This window comes from Bos indicus x Bos taurus, chromosome 11, assembly GCF_003369695.1.
Source record: "Bos indicus x Bos taurus breed Angus x Brahman F1 hybrid chromosome 11, Bos_hybrid_MaternalHap_v2.0, whole genome shotgun sequence".
In the NCBI taxonomy this organism is placed as follows: Eukaryota; Metazoa; Chordata; class Mammalia; order Artiodactyla; family Bovidae; genus Bos; species Bos indicus x Bos taurus.
In genome coordinates, this window is record NC_040086.1 from 50115784 (window position 1) to 50137451 (window position 21668).

The 21668-nt window shown below is 40.8% G+C and overlaps 1 protein-coding gene and 1 non-coding gene across 2 annotated transcripts in view; one reads left to right on the forward strand and one right to left on the reverse strand.

Annotated features, from left to right (window-relative positions):
• Window positions 1–20479, reverse strand: part of DNAH6 (dynein axonemal heavy chain 6) — a 283738-nt gene extending 263259 nt beyond the window's left edge. Inside the window, exons 1-4 of the mRNA XM_027555566.1 lie at window positions 20386–20479; window positions 18125–18357; window positions 7947–8123; window positions 2760–3022 (exon numbers count right to left, since the gene is read on the reverse strand). Of these exons, the coding sequence (XP_027411367.1) occupies window positions 2760–3022; window positions 7947–8123; window positions 18125–18349 (665 nt within the window). The 5' untranslated portion in view covers window positions 18350–18357; window positions 20386–20479. The remainder of the gene's footprint in view (window positions 1–2759; window positions 3023–7946; window positions 8124–18124; window positions 18358–20385) is intronic.
• On the forward strand, window positions 16446–16552 carry LOC113901995. The gene has a single exon (XR_003513643.1). It is a non-coding gene; the product is annotated as a U6 spliceosomal RNA (small nuclear RNA).
• Window positions 20480–21668: the final 1189 nt, after the last annotated feature.

Sequence of the window (21668 nt, forward strand, 5' to 3'; positions counted from 1 at the left end):
AAAGCTTCTGCACAACAAAGGAAACTATAAGCAAGATGAAAAAACAGCCTTCAGAATGGGAGAAAATAATAGCAAATAAAGCAACTGACAAAGAATTAGTCTCAAAAATATACAAGCAACTCCTGCAGCTCAATTCCAGAAAAATAAATGAACCAATCAAAAAGTGGGTCAAAGAACTAAACAGACATTTCTACAAAGAAGACATACAAATGGCTAACAAACATATGAAAAGATGCTCAACATCACTCATTATCAGAGAAATGCAAATCAAAACCACAATGAGGTACCATTTCACACCAGTCAGAATGGCTGCTATCCAAAAGTCTACAGGCCAGTCAGAATGGCTGCTATCCAAAAGTCTACATGCTGGAGAGGGTGTGGAGAAAAGGGAACCCTCTTACACTGTTGGTGGGAATGCAAACTAGTACAGCCACTATGGAGAAGAGTGTGGCAATTCCTTAAAAAACTGGAAATAGAACTGCCATACAACCTAGCAATCCCACTGCTGGGCATACACATCGAGGAAACCAGAATTGAAAGAGACACATGTACCCCAATGTTCATCTCAGCACTGTTTATAATAGCCAGGACATGGAAGCAATCTAGATGTCCATCAGCAGATGAATGGATAAGAAAACTGTGGTACATATATACAATGGAGTATTACTCAGCCATTAAAAAGAATACATTTGAATCAGTTCTAATGAGATGGATGAAACTGGAGCCTATTATACAGAGTGAAGTAAGTCAGAAAGAAAAACATCAATACAGTATACTAACGCATATATATGGAATTTAGAAAGATGGTAATGATAACCCTGTATGCGAGATAGCAAAAGAGACACAGATGTATAGAACAGCCTTTTGGACTCTGTGGGAGAGGGAGAGGGTGGGATGATTTGGGGGGAATGTCATGGAAACATGTTAATATCATATAAGAAATGAATCACCAGTCCAGGTTTGATACAGGATCCTTAGGGCTGGTGCACTGGGATGACCTGGAGGGATGGTAAGGGGAGGGAGGTGGGAGGGGGGTTCAGGATGGGGAACACATGTACACTCATGGTGGATTCAAGTCAATGTATGGCAAACCAATACAATATTGTAAAGTAAAATAAATAAATAAACAGAAAAAAAAGAGGAAACTGTGAAAACATTTCACATATTACTCAAGAAGTATTTGTAAAAATTAACAAATAAACAGTTTTTTTTCTGAGTCACTCTTTAAGATTCATAACCTCTTCTCCAAAAACTTACAAAAAACTAGAAAAAAAATAATAAGGTACTGGCTGAATAACAATACTATTAAAGGGATTTTTTTAAACATGAAATGGCTTTATATTCTGTTGTATGTTAATTCTGCCATCTTAAAAAAACAAATATACCTCTTATTTTAAGAAAAGCATATGTATACATGTAGCTGATTCATGCTGCTGTATAGCAGAAACTAAAACAACATTGGTGGGGAAATTAAGATCCCACACGTCATGGGGTGTGGCCAAAAAAAAAACCCCAAGACAAACAAAAAACCTCTAAAAAGCAAAAAAAGAAACTACAGTGCTGAGTAAGGAAGACGAGAACTCCTAGAAGAAACTTATATCTTCCTGTTCAGCAGAGACTGGGGTAGGCAGCTCAAAGAATTTGGTGGCAAAGCTCAACTACAATGACCTTCAAGGAAAGACCATCTCAACAACTGTGAAGTGAAGTGAAGTTGCTCAGTCGTGTCCAACTCTTTGCGACCCCATGGACTGTAGCCTACTGGGCTCCTCCATCCCTGGAATTCTCCAGGCAGGAATACTGGAGTGGGTTGCCATTTCTTTCTCCAGGAGGTCTTCCCAACCCAGGGATCGAACCTGGGTCTCCCGTATTGCAGGCAGACGCTTTACCATCTTAGCCACCAGGGAAGTCCAACAACTGTGTTCATTCCAACTAAACAACCATGGGCTTCCCAGGTGGCGCTAGTGGTCAAGAACTTGCCTTCCCATGCAGGAGACATGAGATGTGGGTTCGATCCGTAGGTGGGAAGATCCCCTGGAGGAGGGCATGGCAACCCACGCCAGTATTCCTGCCTGGAGAATCCCATGGACAGAGGAGCCTGGAGGGCTACAGTGTATAGGGCCGCAAAGAGTCAGACATGACTGAAGTGACTTAGCACACACACATGCAAACAACCATAGAGGAAGGCTGGCATCATCTTTAAGCCCTATTTACCTGTTGTGCTCAACTTTAAATCAGTTCGGAGACTCACGTTTGGGTGACTCTTCAAATTATTTCAACAACAAATGTATGTTTAGTAACAATAGAGAGTATATGTGAGTGTGTGTGTACTATTAATCTATATAAATACCTGAAATTATCGTTCATTTTACTTTAAAAAACTTTATTTCTACTCTATTAAGGAAAGCTGAAATGACAAGTAAAAAAAATCACGTATCATCCATTTTTCAATGCATGCCCTCTTCTTTTCTCAGTAATCACAAAATATCAAAATTGTTTGTAATACTGATTAAAGAAAACGGTATCACATTAATATAACATATAAGAAGCACAGCAGTATATCACTCCATAAAAAGTCTATAAGTAAAGATAAATGGGCAAAATAAGTAAAACTGTTGATTAAGATTCATTTGTCATTGGATGATAACCAAAATTATAACTTATCCTGTAAATCATTAATACTCAATTGATTATGGATAACACTTGCAACCTTATTTGTAATTTTTACTGCTAAATAAATTGCTTCATAAAAGAGAACTCACTTCAGATTATATGTATCATATTCAATGGAAGATCTTGGCACCGCGGAGATCATATAAAGAAATCCGATGTGTTCGTTTTCACGGATTATTTTAACGATCTGCAAGGGATCTCGAATGTTGGCTTTAATGACTTCTTCTCGGTCATGGAAATAGTACTTAGGGTAAGTTAAGGAACTAGTCTCGTAGAGGCCTCTTCTTCCAGTGCCACCGGTACGTGACAGTTTAGCAGGAGAGGGAGACAAGTCAGCAGAGGGCCACTGGGTCTAAACAAAGCCAATTTTTCAAAAAGTGAGTTTTTTATACATAGTATCAAGTGTATATATGTCAATCCCAATCTCCCAATTTATCCCACTTCCCTCTTCATCTCTTGGTGTCCATACATTTGTTCTCTTATATCTGTGTTTCTGCTTTGCAACCATATTCCAATAAAAATTAACAAGAAATAGGGGTTTCCCTGGTGGCTCAGGCGTAAAGAAGCTGCCTGCCAACGCAGGAGACATGGGTGGGGTTCGGTCCCTGGTCCAGGAAGATTCCACACTGTAGCGGAGCAACAGACCTTGATAGACACAACTATTGGGCCTGCGCTCTAGAGCCCAGGAACCGCAACTTCTGAGCCCGTGTGCCCCAGCCACTGAAGCCAGCACACCCTAGCGCCTGTGCTCCACAACGAGAAGCCACCGCAAGAAAAGTGATCGCACTGCAGCAAAGAGTAGCTCCTGCTCGCCACAACTAAAGAAAAGCCTGAGTGGCAACGAAGACCCAGCCAATAAGTAAATAAACAAAATTATTTAAAAAATAAAATAAAAAAATAAAACCCAAGTAAAAAACATGAGCTTTGCCGGGCGGGGGGTGGGGGGAAGGGGGCGTGGAACTACATATATAAGTGACAACTATTAACCTCCAGGACTAATTACCACACTGCCTACGTCTAGGGCTTAAAGGCAAGCACTTTTTAACTGAAAAAATTCTAATTATCATTTGGCAGTGATATATCCCTGTCGGTACCCCTACCCAGATATCTGTCCTCCTCTCACAAACCGCCCCAGCCTCGACTCCCATTGCCTTCTCCACTTCCTTTTTCAGTGTTTCTCGCATCAAAATGCTCCCAGCTTCCTGGTATTCATGGGAGCCCAGCACTCCCCTTGCTCAGCTGCTCTGCATCTCCCCTGACCATGGCCTTTCCCTTCAACATCCTCTTCCTTCTGAAGACCATGATGTTTTCCTGTGAGTGACATCTTGGACCACTGTCATCATAACTCATGATAAACTATTTTTTAGTGACTGTGAAGGGCTGGTACATTGAGTATTGGGAATCAATATGTCATAGCCTTAGAGAAGGAGATATAACTACCTTACAGTTGCTGTTCTGGAGTCAGTGCTTCTCACAGGTCAGTGTGCATGAGAATTTCCCCGGGGCTTCCTGTTCAAATGGAGATTTGCCAGCCAGTGTGTGTGCACGTGTGTGTGGGGGGGCGGGGGGATGCGGGGAGTGGGGCGCGGGGGCGCAGAGCCTGAGATTCTGCATTTCTCACTTGCTCCCAAGAAATGCCATGCTGCTGGTCCTTGACCACAAGTGGAGCTCCAAGGCCCAGCCCCACCACGTTCACATAACTTGAGTGCGTGCATAGGCGCTCAATTATGTCCGACTCTTTGCGACACCATGGACGGTAGCCCACAAGGCTCATACTGTTGAGCTTTGCTCCAATTCCTGGGTCCCACTGTCTGCCCTCAGTTCCACCCCTGCTCCTTTGCTCCTGCCCCTTTGGGACAGCGTCACAAATCCTCTCTTCCTGAGGAGGAGGTTGATGACTGTGTTTGAGGGAATGTGACATCAACTCCAACAGTCGACCCTTTGTCTCTCTGACAGGACTGACTGGCTTTAAGATAAAAAAACTCACCACTGCAGACCCACTTTGATGAACAATTGAGGTTCGTATATAAATGACATCTTTATTGTCTATTAGCATAGTTAGTAGAAGGTGCCATTTCCGCAGGAGATTTATTACCATAAGCCCCCTGGAACAACCTCCCCAAAAGATGTGTATTCATAGAGGTCATTATTCTCCATCTCTGATTAAATACCCTACCGAGTAGGAGTTTCAGAAGAGAATCCTGGGAAGTTCAGAGCTAAAGGACATACATCTTTGAACTCAAAATATAAAACGTGCTTCTTTCACTTACTGACCAAGCATAGTAGCAAAGATACTGTTTTCTTATGTAAAAGAAGAGGCCAAACCAGATGCCAGAACCAGAGAAAATACACATTGCTTTGTCTCAACCTTTCAACATGAGCTGTGATCAACTTTTTTTTATGAGACAAGAGTGCTAATACTTTAACAGGAAATGTTTTTATTTTCTTTATTATATCCCATAGAAAAGTATACTGCATTCTAAGTGAAAGATTTCTTCAATAATAGGCCTAGATAGTTACATTTTATTTCTAATTATGTAACTCGGTATGAAGATGTCATTTACTGTAAACAGTCACACAAGTTTGGATTTTGCAGGGGTTGGGGGGAGGGAAATAAAATGTAGAAGAGCTATCATACTCCTCTATGATGGATGCCCAGTCCAACTGATAATGTGCTCATGTGCTCATTCGTGGCTGACTCTTTGTGACCCCATGGACTGTAGCCCACCAGGTTCCTCTGGCCATCAAATTTTCCAGGCAAGCATATTGGAGTGGGTTGCCATTTCCTTCTCCAACTGATAATCAATTTTCCTTAATTACCAGAAGCAAACCCTGTAACTTTCCTCCCTCCCTCCCTCCTTCCTCATTTATTCCCTCCCTCCCTTCCTGCCTTCTTTCCTTCCTTCATCTCCCAGGAAATCCTCATTGTTACATATCCACTCTAAACTCATTCTGAGAAATCAATACCCAGAAAAATAAATATTTTTCAAAATAAATATCCTTCTTTTAAATGAAACATCCCTTTTTCCACATTTCCCTTCAAACTCTCTTTACTGAATTCTTCACTTAGTTATAGTTACAACCAAACATAACTCGTAACGTATTCCTTTTCAGTTGCTTCCTTCATTCCAGATGTGCACAAAATCTCTCTTTAATTTTTCTAATTAAAAAATTTGTTTTTGGAGTTGATTTGGGGGGCTTCCATGGTGGCTCAGGGGTAAAGAATCTGCCTGCCAATGCAGAAGATGCAGGTTCAATCCCTGGGCTGGGAAGATCCCCTGAAGAAGGAAATGGCAACTCATTCCAGTATTCTTGTCTGGGAAATCCCATGGACAGGGGAGCCTGGCCAGCTACAGTCCATGGGGTTGCAGAGTCGGACACAACTTAAGTGGCTAAGCATGCACGCACAGTTGATTTACAATGTTTTATTAACTTCTACTGGACAGCAAAGTGATTCAGTTATACATATGTGTGTGCATGCTAGATCTCTTCAGCTGTATCCAACTCTTTGTCACCCTATGGAATGTAGCCCGCCAGACTCCTCTGTCCATGGGTTTCTCCAGGCAAGAATACTGGAGTGGGTTGCCATGACCTTCTCCAGGGGATCTTCCCCACCCAGGGATTGAACCTGAGTCTCTTACATCTCGTGCACTGGCAGGCAGGTTCTTTATCACTAGTGCCATCAGGGAAGTCCTCAGTCAAACATATATATTTTCTTTTTCATATTCTTTCCCATTATGGTTTATCACAGGATATCAAATATAGTTCCCTGTGCTATAGAGTAGGACCTTGTTTTTTATACTTCCTATATATAATAGTGTGCATAATCTCTCTCTTTTTAAAATTCAACTCACTTTATATCAAATGAATTAATTAACAATCTTTCTCAGTCCCACTTAAAATATCTCATTTTCTCTAATTCAGAGAAACCAAAGTTATACAATTTCATGTAAAGATTTCACTTGCCAATGCAGGAGATGCAAGAGATCGGGGTTTGATCCCTGAATCAGGAAGATCCCCTGGAGGAGGGCATGGCAACCCACTCCAGTATTCTTGCCTGGAGAATTCCATGGGCAGAAGAGCCTGGTGGGCTCACAAAGAGTCAGAAACGACTGAGCGACTGACCACACACACACACACACACACACACAAGTTCATGCAATTTATTACATGATATTCTCTCAGGATGATGTCAACCAAACCCATGGGTGAGCCTTCTTCCAGCTGGCTTTTAAGTCCACAGTTGTCCCATCTTATCTGCCTTGCTAACTGTCCACTCATTCCTCTGAGTTTAGTGCAATTCCTTAGGATAGTTTTTCTTCCACCAATGGTCACTCTGGCCACCAGATATAAGCATCCGTTCTGTTCAGTTTTCCATTATTTTGTTCTTTAAATGATCAGTGAGAGCTCTTATCACACATCTACTAGGCTTAAGTGTTTACTTGTCTATTTCCCACCTCCAGATTCTATAATTCTCAAGGACACAGCTTGTCCTCAACTCTTCATTCCTAGCGATCCAGCCTAAAGCCTGAAAGAGACAGCTGGCACTGAAAGATCCTCTAAATAAAAAGCTCAGAGAATTCTTGGCTCTATTGGTATTTTTACTGAAGGTGTGTCCTCCATATTTTCTCCCATTTCTGTTTTTTGTTGTTCTTGTTAAATATCTACAGGTATTCATGTAAAGCCAGGCTCTAGTGATTTTGCCCCAGATCTACTATTCACTTATTCCTTCCCCAGTCTGTAACTCTCATCAATTATAAAAGTTGTCTCTCTAGCTGGTTCAGTTTCTATTTTATTGCCCTTCACCAAGGTCTTCAAAGATTTAGGGGAATAATGATGAAAATTTCATAAAAGTTATAATAACATTCAAAACACTATTATGTCTTATTTTAACATGTTTTCTAGAGAACATCAGAAGACAGTGAACAGATGCTAAAAGTTTTCCTTTATGATTTTATCCTATTCTTGCCTGGGAAATCCCATGGAGAGGGGAGCCTGGCTGGCTACAGTCCTTGAGGTCACAAAGAGTCAGACATGACTTAAGTGGCTGAACACACATGTACAGTTGACTTACAATGTTGTATTAACCTCTACTTGACAAATTTCCCTTAAGAAGAACTGGGAGATATGTTGCCCAAATCCATTATATAACTTAATAGAAAAAGATTTTGCCACTATCATTATGAGTTAAAAGGTTAACTCATGCTAACTCAGGTTACCAATGCTGTAGGAACTAAAATTGAAAGAAATTAAAGTGAAGCACTTTAATACTATACCTGTTTTTTCTTTTTCACAGCCTCTCCATGCTCAAGAAACTGAACAAGAGATTTGGTAGAAGTTTTTTCTTCAGGACTTCTTGGAGGTTTTAGGACACCAGAAGCGATTAACCGGTTTCGGTTCTGTTCATATATGTAATCAGGCATCTTATGATCTTGGTGGACTTTTAGTACTGGCTTTGGGAAATAAAGAGACATGTTAATCCCTTAAAAATTAATGTGAACTGGTCTTATTCTTAACTACCTTTGGGTTCTGGTTCTGTTGGAAATTGATCACCTTCCAGGACTACTTCCTATCTAGGCCACAATCATTATAGCAGCTGCCACCAGTTTGTCCATGGCCTGCTGCATGAGTAAGACTTTTCTGCCTAGTTTCCATTAATTCTGCCTTTTAAACACCAATGAATACTTCTAAGGGTGATGTTATGACAGAAAGAGTGCATAAGCATGAAATGACATACTCACTAATTGTTCAGTACAAACCCCCTACCATTCACTGCAACAGCTACCGTGGGAAGGATCATACATTCCTCCCACCTTACCCAAAAGTCACTGTTCACTTTCTATAGCCATAACTGGTTGAAGACCATCAGAAAACCAAACAACCTGATTTTTAAATGGGCAGAGAATCTGAATAGACTTATTTCCAAAAAGGAAGTACAGATGACCCACAGGTTCATGAATAGATGCTCAGTATCATTAATTGTTAGGAAAGTGCAAATCAAAACCATAGAGAGGTATCACCTCACACCTGTCAGAATGACTGTTGTCAAAGAGACAACAAATAACAAGTGTTGCTGAGATGTAGAGAAAAGGGAAAACTGCTGGTGGGAATGTAAACTGGTGCAGCCTCTATGGAAAACAGTATGGAGAGTCTCAAAAAAATTAAAAAAAGAACTACCATATGACCCAGCAATTCCACTCCTGGGCATTTATCTGAAGAAAATTAAAATAGTAATTCAAAAATATATATGCACCCTATGTTCAACTGAGGCTTTATACAATAGCCAAGATATGGAAGCAACCTAAGAACCTATCAATACACACACACACACACACACACACACACACCCCGTGAAGTATTACTCAGCCATTGAAAAGAATAGAATTTTGCCATTTGCAGCAACATGGATGAACTTGGAAGGTATTATGCTAAGTGAGTTAAGTCAGACAGAAAGACAAATACTGCATGGTATCACTTACATGTGGAATCCAAAAATACAACAAACTAGTGAATATAACAAAAAAGAAGCAGACTCATAGATATAGAGAACTAGTAGTTATCAATGGGGCTGAAGGAGCAACGCAGAGGTTGGGGAGTGGGAGGTATAAACTATTGGGTATAAGATAGGCTATAAGAATATATTTTACAAAATGGGAAATAGAGCCAATATTTTTTAATAACTGTAAATGGAGTTTACACAACCTTTAAAAATTGTGTATAAAATACAAAAAAATTCCAGTTATAAGATAAATAAGTACTATGGATGTAATGTGCAAGATGATAGAGGCAATACATATGAAAGTTGTTAAAAGAGTCCTAATGGTTCTCATTATAAGAAATTTTTTTCCTTAAATTTTGTATCTATATGAATTGATAGCTGTTCACTAAACTTATCATGGTAAACATCTCATGATGTATGTAAGCCAAATCAGCATGTTGTTGATGTCTAACTTACACAGTACTTTATGTTTATTATATCTCAATAAAACTGGAAGAAAAAAAGAGAGACAACCAGATTCTATATGCCAGTTTAATCAAAGAACACTGCACTTGGTATGGAAGTATTCAGCCCCAGAAAATCAAACTCAAGACTTTAGATCTAAATACCAACATATAGGAAATATAAGAACCAGAGAAATAGGTTAGCTACCATGGTGGGGATGCAATCAACAAAACTAGACTGTGGGACTATATAGACAAATAACAAATTTTATCAATTAAAATTTTTTTCCCAGGAAAAAGTAAAAGAGTTGATGGATAACTTATAAATCAAGAGACTTAAGAGAAATATCAACCAGTTAGAAGAAAAATATCAACCAGTTAGTGCATAGATCTTATTTTGATCTAAATTTTAACAAGGACTTTGCAAACAAAATTATTATAAGACAATCAGGGAAATGTGAATTTTTTTAACAGTTTAAATTATTCTAACGGCTTTCCTGAGATATAATGCTGCTAAGTCGCTTCAGTCATGTCTGACTCTGTGCGACCCAATAGACGGCAGCCCACCAGGTTCCCCGGTCCCTGGGATTCTCCAGGCAAGAACACTGGAGTGGGTTGCCATTTCCTTCTCCAATGCATGAAAGTGAAAAGTGAAAGTGAAGTCGCTCAGTCGTGTTCAACTCTTCATGACCCCATGGACTGCAGCCCACCAGGCTCCCCCGTCCCTGGGATTTTCCAGCCAAGAATACTGGAGTGGGGTGCCATTGCCTTCTCCTGAGATATAATAGACATACATTAAGCTGTACTTTGGAGAAGGAAATGGCAACCCACTCCAGTATTCATGCCTGGAAAGTTCCATGGACAGAGGAGCCTGGCAGGTTACAGCCCATGGGGTTGCAAAAAGTTGGACACAACTAAGCAAGCAACACACAAACACACACACAAACTGTACATATTTAAAGTGTCCAAACTGATATGCTGACATAATTTAGAAGTCATATTATATATATGTTCTAGTTTTTTTATTATATACATACTTATATTATATATATGTTCTAGTCTTTTCATAAGATGTTTTTGGCCAACCCAATTATATATATGAAACAGAACTCAAACATGAACCTTCTCAGTTTCCTTTACAATACTCCTCCCTAGGCAAATACTGATCTGCTTTGCATCATTATACATTAATTTGCATTTTCCAGACTTTTATGTAAATGCAATAAAATAGTATGTATCTTTTGCCCAACCATCTTTCAGCATAATTAATTATGCTGAGATTCCCCTATGTTGTTTCATCCATAATTCATTTATTTTTTAGGCTGAGTAGGGAACATCACAATTTATTCATTCATCTCTTGATGGACATTGTGGTTGTTTCCACTTTGGGGCTTCTAAAAATAAAATGTTGGAGGGGGATCAGGATGGTGGAGTAGAAGGGCATGGAGCTCACCTCCCTAAAAACACATCAAAAATCCAGCTACAGGTGGAACGAGTCTCACAGAACACCAGTTGGAAACTTGCAAAAGATCCACACAACCAAAGCTGCGAAAAAGATCTCCAGGTAAAGGGGTAGAAAGAGGAGGGGGTGGGAATGGCATGCTGAACAGAACTGGCACCCCTGGGAGGGATTCATAAAGGAGAGAAGTTCCTCAAGGTCAGACTCTCACCCCGGGAAACCCCCTGGCCTGCCGGGAGGTCCACTAGGACAGATAGAGGGCCTGGAGAAGGCTAATTGGACTTGGGAGGAGTGTGGGTGTGCTGACTTACTGTCAGGGCAGACAGAGACCACTGCTAGTCACTGCTGCATACCACACTTCCCAATTCCAAGTACACACCATACCAGGCTCACCAAGGCAAAGTGCCAAGTCTTGGACAGACACACCCTGGGAGAGGGCTCCATCTACCTGCAGAGAGATAGCCTGGAAGGCCTAGAATGTGATCCTGATCAAACCTTGGATCCCTTTGCATGCACACACAGGGCGGGGGCAGGTCTGGTCCTTGTGGACTCTGTCAGCGTGCATACTAAGTGGTGCCATAGAAATGCACAGCAACTAGGCTCTGAGTCCCTGGTAGACATGCCAGAGGCTGGAATATACAGGTTTTGCTTATTTCTGGCAGCAGGACTCTGGCCCTGCCCACTCTACACTGCAGTTTGGAGCTGGATCTGGGGAGGACAGTTCTGGGACATGTCAGCAAAGAGGCAGCCCAGGTCCCAGGTGGCAGCAAAACCACTTAGATTTCTGCAGCCACCAGCACCCTGGCCCCAGCTCCAGCCCACCTCATACTAACAGTAGATGTGGAACAAACACACAAAGAGGCATGATCATGGGCTGCTTCTGGGTGGAACCATGGCTGCCTGCACGTGCCATCCACAGGTTCACTGTGACAATATGGGCTTCACTTACTTTAACAGTCACCTCTTGTGGGGCAGGGCATCCACTTGTTGATGAAAAATTAATCAGTTGGTTAATGAAGAAATGGAAAGTTTTATTCAAGACATATTTGAGGATTATAACACAGAGAACCTCAGAAAGCTCTGAGAATTCTTCTACTTGTTAGAAGTCAAGGCACAGTTACAGAAGTGTTTTTGAGACAGAGATGTACATTAGATGTACATCAAATGACATATTATTGGCAGTTTACATGATCCAGATCCAAGTATTGTCACAGTGGGTCATGTGACCATGTATTAGATCAAGAAGGAATGTTATCATTTAAGGAGCTGTCTTGTTGATTCTGGGAGATGTTGGTTTTTATGGTTGAACAGGTATTCCTGCCTCTGAGAGAGGTCTAGTTGATACACATTGCAGATATACAAAGCACAGTGCAAGGAGAGAGAAGGACAAAGGGCAGAGAATTTTTTATGTTTCAATTCTTCTTATTTTGCCATAAAATACAAATTTTATTTCATATATTCAAGGGCAATGGATCCTGATTAAATCCAACCTTCAGGGTTTCTACTCCAATAACTAGAGAACAGATCCCCTCGCCAACAGGGCAGTGACAGCCATGGAGAAAAGAAGAGACCTCACCCAACATCCAGCACTAGCTCTGGAGACCACAGTGTCTACTATCACAGCTACTATCAAGGGATAACAGCAAACACACTCAGGATAGATGTGGCTGGCATTCAGACCAAGCCAGCCACTACACAAAAATACAGTCTACCTAGGGACACTCCTTCAAACACCAACTAGATAACTGCTTCTCCTAAATTCACAGAGACAGAGAAAGTTTAAGTGAAATGAAAAAGCAGAGGACCCATTCTCAGTTAAAAGAACAAGAGAAATTTCATGAAAGAACAAATAACGAAACAGATTTCACCACACTATTAGACCCCAAGTTCAAAAAGAAGATAATAAAAATGCTGAAGGAATTGAGAAAGATGATTGATGGAAATGCAGATCATTGTAACAAGGAACTAGAAAGTATAAAGAAGAACCAATCAAAATTAGACAGCTCAATTGGTGAGATAAAAACCAATCTAGAAGCAATAAATAGCAGACTAAATAACAAAGAAGAGTGAATAAGTTATCTGGAAGACAGAATAATGGGAATCACCCAATCAGAATGGCAGTCAGAAAGAAAAATGAAGGAAAAAAAAGCAGCACATAAGATATATGGAGTAATATAAAGCATGCCAACCTATGCATAATGTATTCTATCAATTTGTCTATCTTGACACCAATGCTATAATGTCTTAATTATTGTAGCTTTATAGTAAGTATTGAAATCAAGAGTGTTAGATTAAAATTTTTTTCTTTTTCAATGTTGCTTTGCTTGTTCTAAGTCCTTTGCATTTCTCTATGAATGTTAGAATGTTAGAATGTAGAATTGAATCAGCTTGTCAATTTCTACCAAAAAAGAAATGTGTGGACTGTGATTGGAATTGTGCTGGATTTATAGGTCAATTGGGGAGAATTGACATCTTAAAATTTTTTATTTTAAACCACATAGCATCATTCTTCATTTATTTAGATCTTTAATCTCTCTGTTATATTTTGTAGTAGTCATGTACAGATGTGAGCGCTGGACCATAAAGAAGGCTGAGAACTGAAGAATTGATGCTTTTGAATTGTGATGCTGGAGAAGACTCTTGAGAGTCCCTTGGACACCAAGGACATCAATCCTACAGGAAATCAACCCCAAAACTGGAAAGGATAATACCAAGAAAAGAAAACTGCAAGCCAATACTCTTGACAAACATAGATGCAGAAATCAATAAAATATTAGCAAACAGAATTCAGCAAGACCTTAAAAGGAACATACACTATGATCAAGTGGAATTTGTTCCAGGGAAGAAATGAATTTTGGGGTTCCAAAATTTGGGACTGGCATCTCTGAAGGCTTGTCCATTCAGTCTGGCAGGTGATAAAGTCTGGGACTCATTCAGATGACATCTCCTCTAGGATTCATTCAGGTGACATCACCCAATCTAAAGGCACCTGCAGTTTGTCTTGACTAGTTTCCCGATATTATTTTCTTAACAGTAACTATCATCAGATGACATTGCTCAGTTTATTTACTTAGGATCATTAGAATGCCAACTGGAATCTTGTCTGCCTTGCTTATTGCTGTTTCCCCAGAGCATGACTCAGAGACTAGACGATAGCAGTCGAATATTCAACATATATGAATTTATCACACTGATAACAAATGGAGCTTACTTTAATCATCAAAGGTTCATTATACACTTTTGCCAAGTGAAGTAAATCCATCAGAGAGAAATAAGTGTAAAAGTACATGGGAAAGTCTTATTAAAAGTCATACAAAGTTCATGGGGAAAAAATAGTAGGGAGGCCCAGATACTCCCCACTACACATAGTGTGGGCACAGTGCTCTCTGGAGAAGAGAGCAGCTACAGGCAGTACCCTACCCACCTTGCAAATGGAATTTCAAGGACAAGAGCATCTGTTACTTTGTATTTTTTGTTAATCTGAACTGCAATCCGTTGTATAGCTTTCTTTGTATTTAAGCTGTTAATTTTCTTATTAAATATTTGAATTAATTCCTTCAGTTCAATTCAGTCTCTCAGTTGTGTCTGACTCATTGCTACCCCATGGACTGCAGCACGCCAGGCTTCCCTGTCCATCACCAACTCCCGGAGCTTGCTCAAATTCATGTCCATAGAATCAGTGATGTCATGCAACCATCTCATCCTCTGTGGTCCCCTTCTCCTCCTGACTTCAATCTTTCCCAGCATCAGGGTCTTTTCAAATGAGTCAGTTCTTCACATCAGGTGGCCAAAGTATTGGAGTTTCAGCTTCAGCATCAGTCCTTCCAATGAATATTCAGGACTGACTTCTTTTAGGATTGACTTTAGGATTGATTAGTTTGATCTCCTTGCTGTTTAAGGGACTCTCAAGAGTTTTCTGCAACACCACAGTTCAAAAGCATCAGTTCTTCAGGTCCTCAGCTTTCTTTATAGTTCAACTCTCACATCTATACATCAGATCAGATCAGATCAGATCAGTCACTCAGTCGTGTCCAACTCTTTGCGACCCCATGAATCGCAGCACGCCAGGCCTCCCTGTCCATCACCAACTCCCGGAGTTCACTCAGACTCACGTCCATCGAGTCAGTGATGCCATCTAGCCATCTCATCCTCTGTCATCCCCTTCTCCTCTTGCCTCCAATCCCTCTCAGAATCAGAGTCTTTTCCAATGAGTCAACTCTTCTCATGAGGTGGCCAAAGTACTGGAGTTTCAGCTTTAGCATCATTCCTTCCAAAGGAATCCCAGGGCTGATCTCCTTCAGAATGGACTGGTTGGATCTCCTTGCAGTCCAAGGGACTCTCAAGAGTCTTCTCCAACACCACAGTTCAAAAGCATCAATTCTTCGGCGCTCAGCCTTCTTCACAGTCCAACTCTCACATCCATACATGACCACAGGAAAAACCATAGCCTTGACTAGATGAACCTTTGATGGCAAAGTAATGTCTCTGCTTTTGAATATGCTATCTAGGTTGGTCATAACTTTCCTTCCAAGGAGTAAGCATCTTTTAATTTCATGGCTGCAGTCACCATCTGAAGTGGTTTTTTTCCTAGACTATAGTCCAACTCTCACATCTATACATGACTACTGGAAAAATCATAGCTTTGACTAGACAGATCTTTGTCAGCAAAGTAATGTCTCTGCTTTTTAATATGCTGTCTAGGTTGGTCATAGGTTTTCTTCCAAAGAGCAAGTGTCTTTTAATTTCATGGCTGCAGTCACCATCTGAAGTGGTTTTTTTCCCTAGGTTAATCTTTTTTCATATAAAGTAACATTTAAATAAAAATAATGAAATCAGCACTATGGATCTCCAAGAATGTCTACCTCCTGTATGAATTCGTACTTAAATTTGAGAAGCAATGGAATAAGGGTTAATGTCCATTACATATATATGTATATATACAGTTAAACATATACATACATATGCATATTTTTTAAAACCTCAAAAGCTGATAGGAAAAAAGCAATCAACTTAATTTTAAAGTGAAAAATGGTTATGAACAGAATCCATGAAATAAGTAAGATGCATGCCACTGAATGAATGAAAATACACTCAATGTCCACCACATATATACTGCCTCCCACTCTTCTTTTACACTTTTCCTTCTTTCAATTCTCCAATCTCTGACTCTCTTTTCTATGATAACTGTCATTAAAACAATCGGATATTTATCCTTTCTCCATGCTCAAACAATTTTACATAAATTTTGCATAATGTTTTACATAAAATATATATTTTTACATAATTTGTTAACTTCACTAATGAGATGCAAACCACAACCACAATGTGATGTCATTTTCACCTATCAGTCTGGCAAAAATAAAGAGAAGTGATAGTGCTCACTTTGGCAGCACATATACTAAAATTGGAACGATACAGAGAAGATTAGCATGGCCCCTGTGCAAGGATGACACGCAAATTCGTGAAGCATTCCATATTTTTAAGACAGCCTTCAGAATGGGAGAAAATAATAGCAAATGAAGCAACTGACAAACAACTAATCTCAAAAATATACAAGCAACTCCTACAGCTCAACTCCAGAAAAATAAATGACCCAATCAAAAAGTGGGCCAAAGAACTAAATAGACATTTCTCCAAAGAAGACATACAGATGGCTAACAAACACATGAAAAGATGCTCAACATCACTCATTATCAGAGAAATGCAAATCAAAACCACTATGAGGTACCATTTCACACCAGTCAGAATGGCTGCGATCCAAAAGTCTACAAATAATAAATGCTGGAGAGGGTGTGGAGAAAAGGGAACCCTCTTACACTGTTGGTGGGAATGCAAACTAGTACAGCCACTATGGAGAACAGTGTGGAGATTCCTTAAAAAACTGGAAATAGAACTGCCTTATGATCCAGTAATCCCACTGCTAGGCATACACACTGAAGAAACCAGAAGGGAAAGAGACACGTGTACCCCAATGTTCATCGCAGCACTGTTTATAATAGCCAGGATATGGAAGCAACCTAGATGCCCATCAGCAGATGAATGGATAAGAAGGCTGTGGTACATATACACAATGGAGTATTACTCAGCCATTAAAAAGAATACATTTGAATCAGTTCTAATGAGGTGGATGAAACTGGAGCCTATGATACAGAGTGAAGTAAGCCAGAAGGAAAAACACCAATACAGTATACTAACGCATATATATGGAATTTAGAAAGATGGTAACAATAACCCTGTGAACGAGACAGCAAAAGAGACAGTGATGTATGGAACAGTCTTATGGACTCTGTGGGAGAGGGAGAGGGTGGGAAGATTTGGGAGAATGGCATTGAAACATGTAAAATATCATGTATGAAACGAGATGCCAGTCCAGGTTCGATGCACGATACTGGACGCTTGGGGCTAGTGCACTGGGACGACCCAGAGGGATGGTATGGGGAGGGAGGAGGGAGGAGGGTTCAGGATGGGGAACACATGTATACCTGTGGTGGATTCATTTTGATATTTGGCAAAACTAATACAATTATGTGAAGTTTAAAAATTAAATAAAATTAAAAATAAAACAAAACAAAAACAAAAACAAAAAAAGAGAAGTGATAGCCTCAGTTTTGACAAAGACGTGGATTCTTAAAATTATTTTTCAGACATGCACAAAATTTTTCAGGACACTAGGCATTTGTTTGAAAATAATAAAATTACACAATTTTACATATTACTCTTACTGAAGTTTCTAGTATGAAATGGTACCCAAGTACCTAAAATAGCCTTACAACCTACATGATTAAGTACCCATATTGCACATAATGCTAGAGAGGATTTATGTGCTTGAGAACTTTTTCATCACAGCATCCCACCACCTCAAACAGTACTTTTAGAACTCAACATTTTTTAAAATAAATAATTATGTTTACATGCTCTTAAACAAGTCTTAACTTTCAAGTTTTCATTCCTTCTGTGTTAATTAAGAGTCTAGAAATTATTACCATCCCCCAAAGCAACTCTGCAACTTCCTCTGTAGCCAAAAGTGGCTAAAATGCTGGTTTTCAACCTTACCAAAGGCTCCAGTTTTTTTGGCTGCTGTCGTTTTCTTGTCCTCTCCTGAGCTTTTGTAGTGTGTTCAAATGTCAGGACTTGTGTATCACCTTGATTTTCTGTGGGTGTTACAAAACTCAGTCTTCCCTTTGCTCTTATACTATTTAGTCTTGCAAGCATGGGGTTTTCTGATAGCTCTCCAATACTTTTCAGGTCCAACTCATTCTCTGAGAGACGAGAAGCCATCTTCCTCCCTGGAAAGGTCAGGGTCAAGAAAAGAAAAATGAAACGTAAAGCGAAAGAATTGGGGAAGTAGGGTTAAGCAGAGGTGTTTTAAGAACCAAGCAGAGCTGCATTTGCTTATCCCCAAAGAAAACCTATCAAAGTTACCCCATTCTTCCCAAACTAAGTACTTGAATTAGAGTAATGAAAACTATGCCTGGCCTTCTAGAAGACCCACAACTTGGGTGGGACCCAGGAACTTGCATTTCTAATAACTTCTTAGGTGATGCTGTTGCTGCCTCTGATTTGGGGACCACATACCAGCATGCATGCTAAGTTGCTTCAGTCATGTCCAACTCTGCAACCCTATGGACTGTAGCCCTCCAGGCTCCTCTGTCTATGGGATTCTCCAGGCAAGAATACTGGAGTGGGTTCCCATGTCCTCCTCCAGAGGATCTTCCCGACCCAAGGATCAAACCCATATCTTTTATATCTCTCCTGCATTAGCTGGCAGGTTCTTTACCACTAGTGCCAGCTGGGAAGCCCACTAGTCCAGATTTGGAAGGATGAATGGAAATGAAATCATATTGAGATCCTTTCTCACACATGAGTGTGCAAAATATTTCTGAGGGTGGCAGTGGTGTTCAAAAGAAAGGTAATTCTAACACAGGCAATCTGAGATATCTAGCCTAGATACTTATAGATAAACCAAATAAAGGGGAAAAAAGTTGATGGCTAACTCATAAAATAGTGCTTTGGAGCATTTTATGAGGATAAGAATCATTTGAAAAGCTTGTGAAAAAGCAGATTCTAATTCATAAACTTTGAGTAGCAAGGCCCCAGAATACTAGAACTATCAGCCTTTTGTAATGGTCTTGTACTTTCACCAGCACTCACACTCCAGTCCCATCACATGGATGGAAATACTTTTCTTAAAAACAGTACTATCACACACAAGGTCTTAAACCAGGTGTCAGCAGATCCAGGTTTTAGTCTAGATCAGCACTGGCCAATCAAAATATAATGCAAATCTCCTATGTAACTAAAAAATTTACATAACCACATTTAAAAACAAAAAGGAACATATAAAGAATTTTTTAACTTTTTATTTTGTATTAGGGTATAGCCAATTAACAATGTTGTGATAGTTTCAGGGCTCAGCCATACATATACATGTATTCATTCTTACCCAAACTCCTCTCCCATCCAGGCTGCCATGTAACATTGAGCAGAGTTCCCTGTGTTATACAGTAGGTCCTTGGTTGTTATCCATGTTAAATATAGCAGTGTGTATATGTCTTCATCCCAGCTTCTCCCTCACTACCCCTTTCCCCCATGCTTCCCCCTAGCAAACATAGGGTTCCTTCTCTAAGTCAGCGAGTCTAAAAATAAATTAATTTTAATAATGTTTTTTATTTAACATAACTAAAATATTATCATTTCAACATATAATCAGTATAAAATTTGTTAATGTGATAGTTTTTTGTTACTACATTGTGGAATTATTTCACCTTCAGGACACATTTTCAATCAGAAGAGCCCCCCTCCCCGTGTAGCTAGTGGCTACCATATTGAAACAGGTCCAGATCTGACCACCCAGTGAGAGATTTTGGACAAGTCTCTTGGTATCTCTATTCCTCAGCTTCCAGCCCTGTAAACTGGTAGGTAGGTAGTATGCTATGCTATGCTATGCTAAGTCGCTTCAGTCGTGTCCGACTCTGTGCGACCCCATAGACGGCAGCCCACCAGGCTCCGCCGTCCCTGGGATTCTCCAGGCAAGAATACTGGAGTGGGTTGCCATTTCCTTCTCCAATGCATGAAAGAGAAAAAAAGTGAAGTCGCTCAGTGTGTCCGACTCTCAGGGACCCCATGGACTGCAGCCTACCAGGCTCCTCCGTCCATTGGATTTTCCAGGCAAGAGTACTGGAGTGGGGTAGGTATCATTAAAATGCGACTTCCTCTGCCTCTCTGAGCCTTTCCTTCTATACTCCAAAGATCATGCTCAGTCTTTTGCCTAGAAGTCGTAGTTCAGCCCCACAGCTCGATTCCTCAGGACTCACCAAGTCAGACTAGAGAAGCAGCCGCCTCAAAGGGTCTATTGAGACAGAGCAAAGACAGATCCTGGAGTAGAAAGTTGTCTCTTAAGCCTAGACTGTTTCCCGTTGCCTAGCAGCCACCGGACCTCCACTGATGCTTACTGCGCCTGTGCGCGATCTGTCGCCATTGGCAACCCCTCAGCCAACTGCTGCTCAGATTCGGAGTCCAGGACTGTGCTGGGCAGTCGAGCCAATTACTGTCTCGGAATGTTTTCTTCGTCGCTGTTTGGTGGAGAGCCAGCACTAGACCTGCCGGCTCCTGAGGGCTTGGCTGGAAGGAGGTGCAGCCAAAGGAGGTGTTACGTCTGTTTGTTCCTTCGCATGTCAGCGGTTCACGCTCACTACCCCTCCCTCCTCCAGTAGTGTGTTCTGTTCCTCTTCAAGAGGCTTGGGACTGCCTGACATTCGCTTTAATCCAGCTTTGTCTGGTTAGAAGAATCAGGTGCTTTTGTAGACAGTTTAGGCCCCGATCTCCGAGAGAGCGACCGTCCTGCATCTCTGCCCCTCCCATTGACCTCCTCCCAAGAGTGTCCTAAAACACTAAGAATGCGGGCTCTTCCCTTCAAACTCCACCCTGTCCTTTTTACTTATGTTCTTGTCTACCTGAAAGGTAATTTAGTGTCCTTAGTGTCAGGCATAGCAAGCCTATATTACTTGGTCTCTGTGCATATTCACCAAAACAGACCCTGGATCTTGTATGGTATTTGCGTGCGTGCTAAGTCATTTCAGTCGTGCCTGACTCTTTGAGACTCCATGTATTGTAGCCCTCCAGGCTCCTCTGTCCATGGGATTCTCCAGGCAAGAATACTGGAGTGGGTTGCCGTGCGCTCCTCCAGGGGATCCTCCCCACCCAGGGATTGAACCTGTATCTCTTATGTCTCTCCTACATTAGCAGGCGGCTTTTCTACCACTAGCGGCACCTAGGAAGCCCCTATGGCTTTTAGACCCACCTATTAAGGTGGTGCAGTGGTAAAGAATCCGCTTGCCAATGGTGAAGATTCAAAGTGGAGGGTTGGATCCCTAGATGGGGAAGATCCCCTAGAGGAGGAAATGGTAACTTGGGGCAGTATTCTTGCCTGGGAAATCCAATAGACAGAGGAACCAGACGGATTCCAGTTCATGCGGTCGAAAAAGAGTTAGACAGGACTGAGGGATTAAACACACAACAAATGACACTTCTCCAAATGACTGCTGGCAATGGTATATGGAAGCAATCCCACGGATGCCCCATGCAGTTACTTACTTTA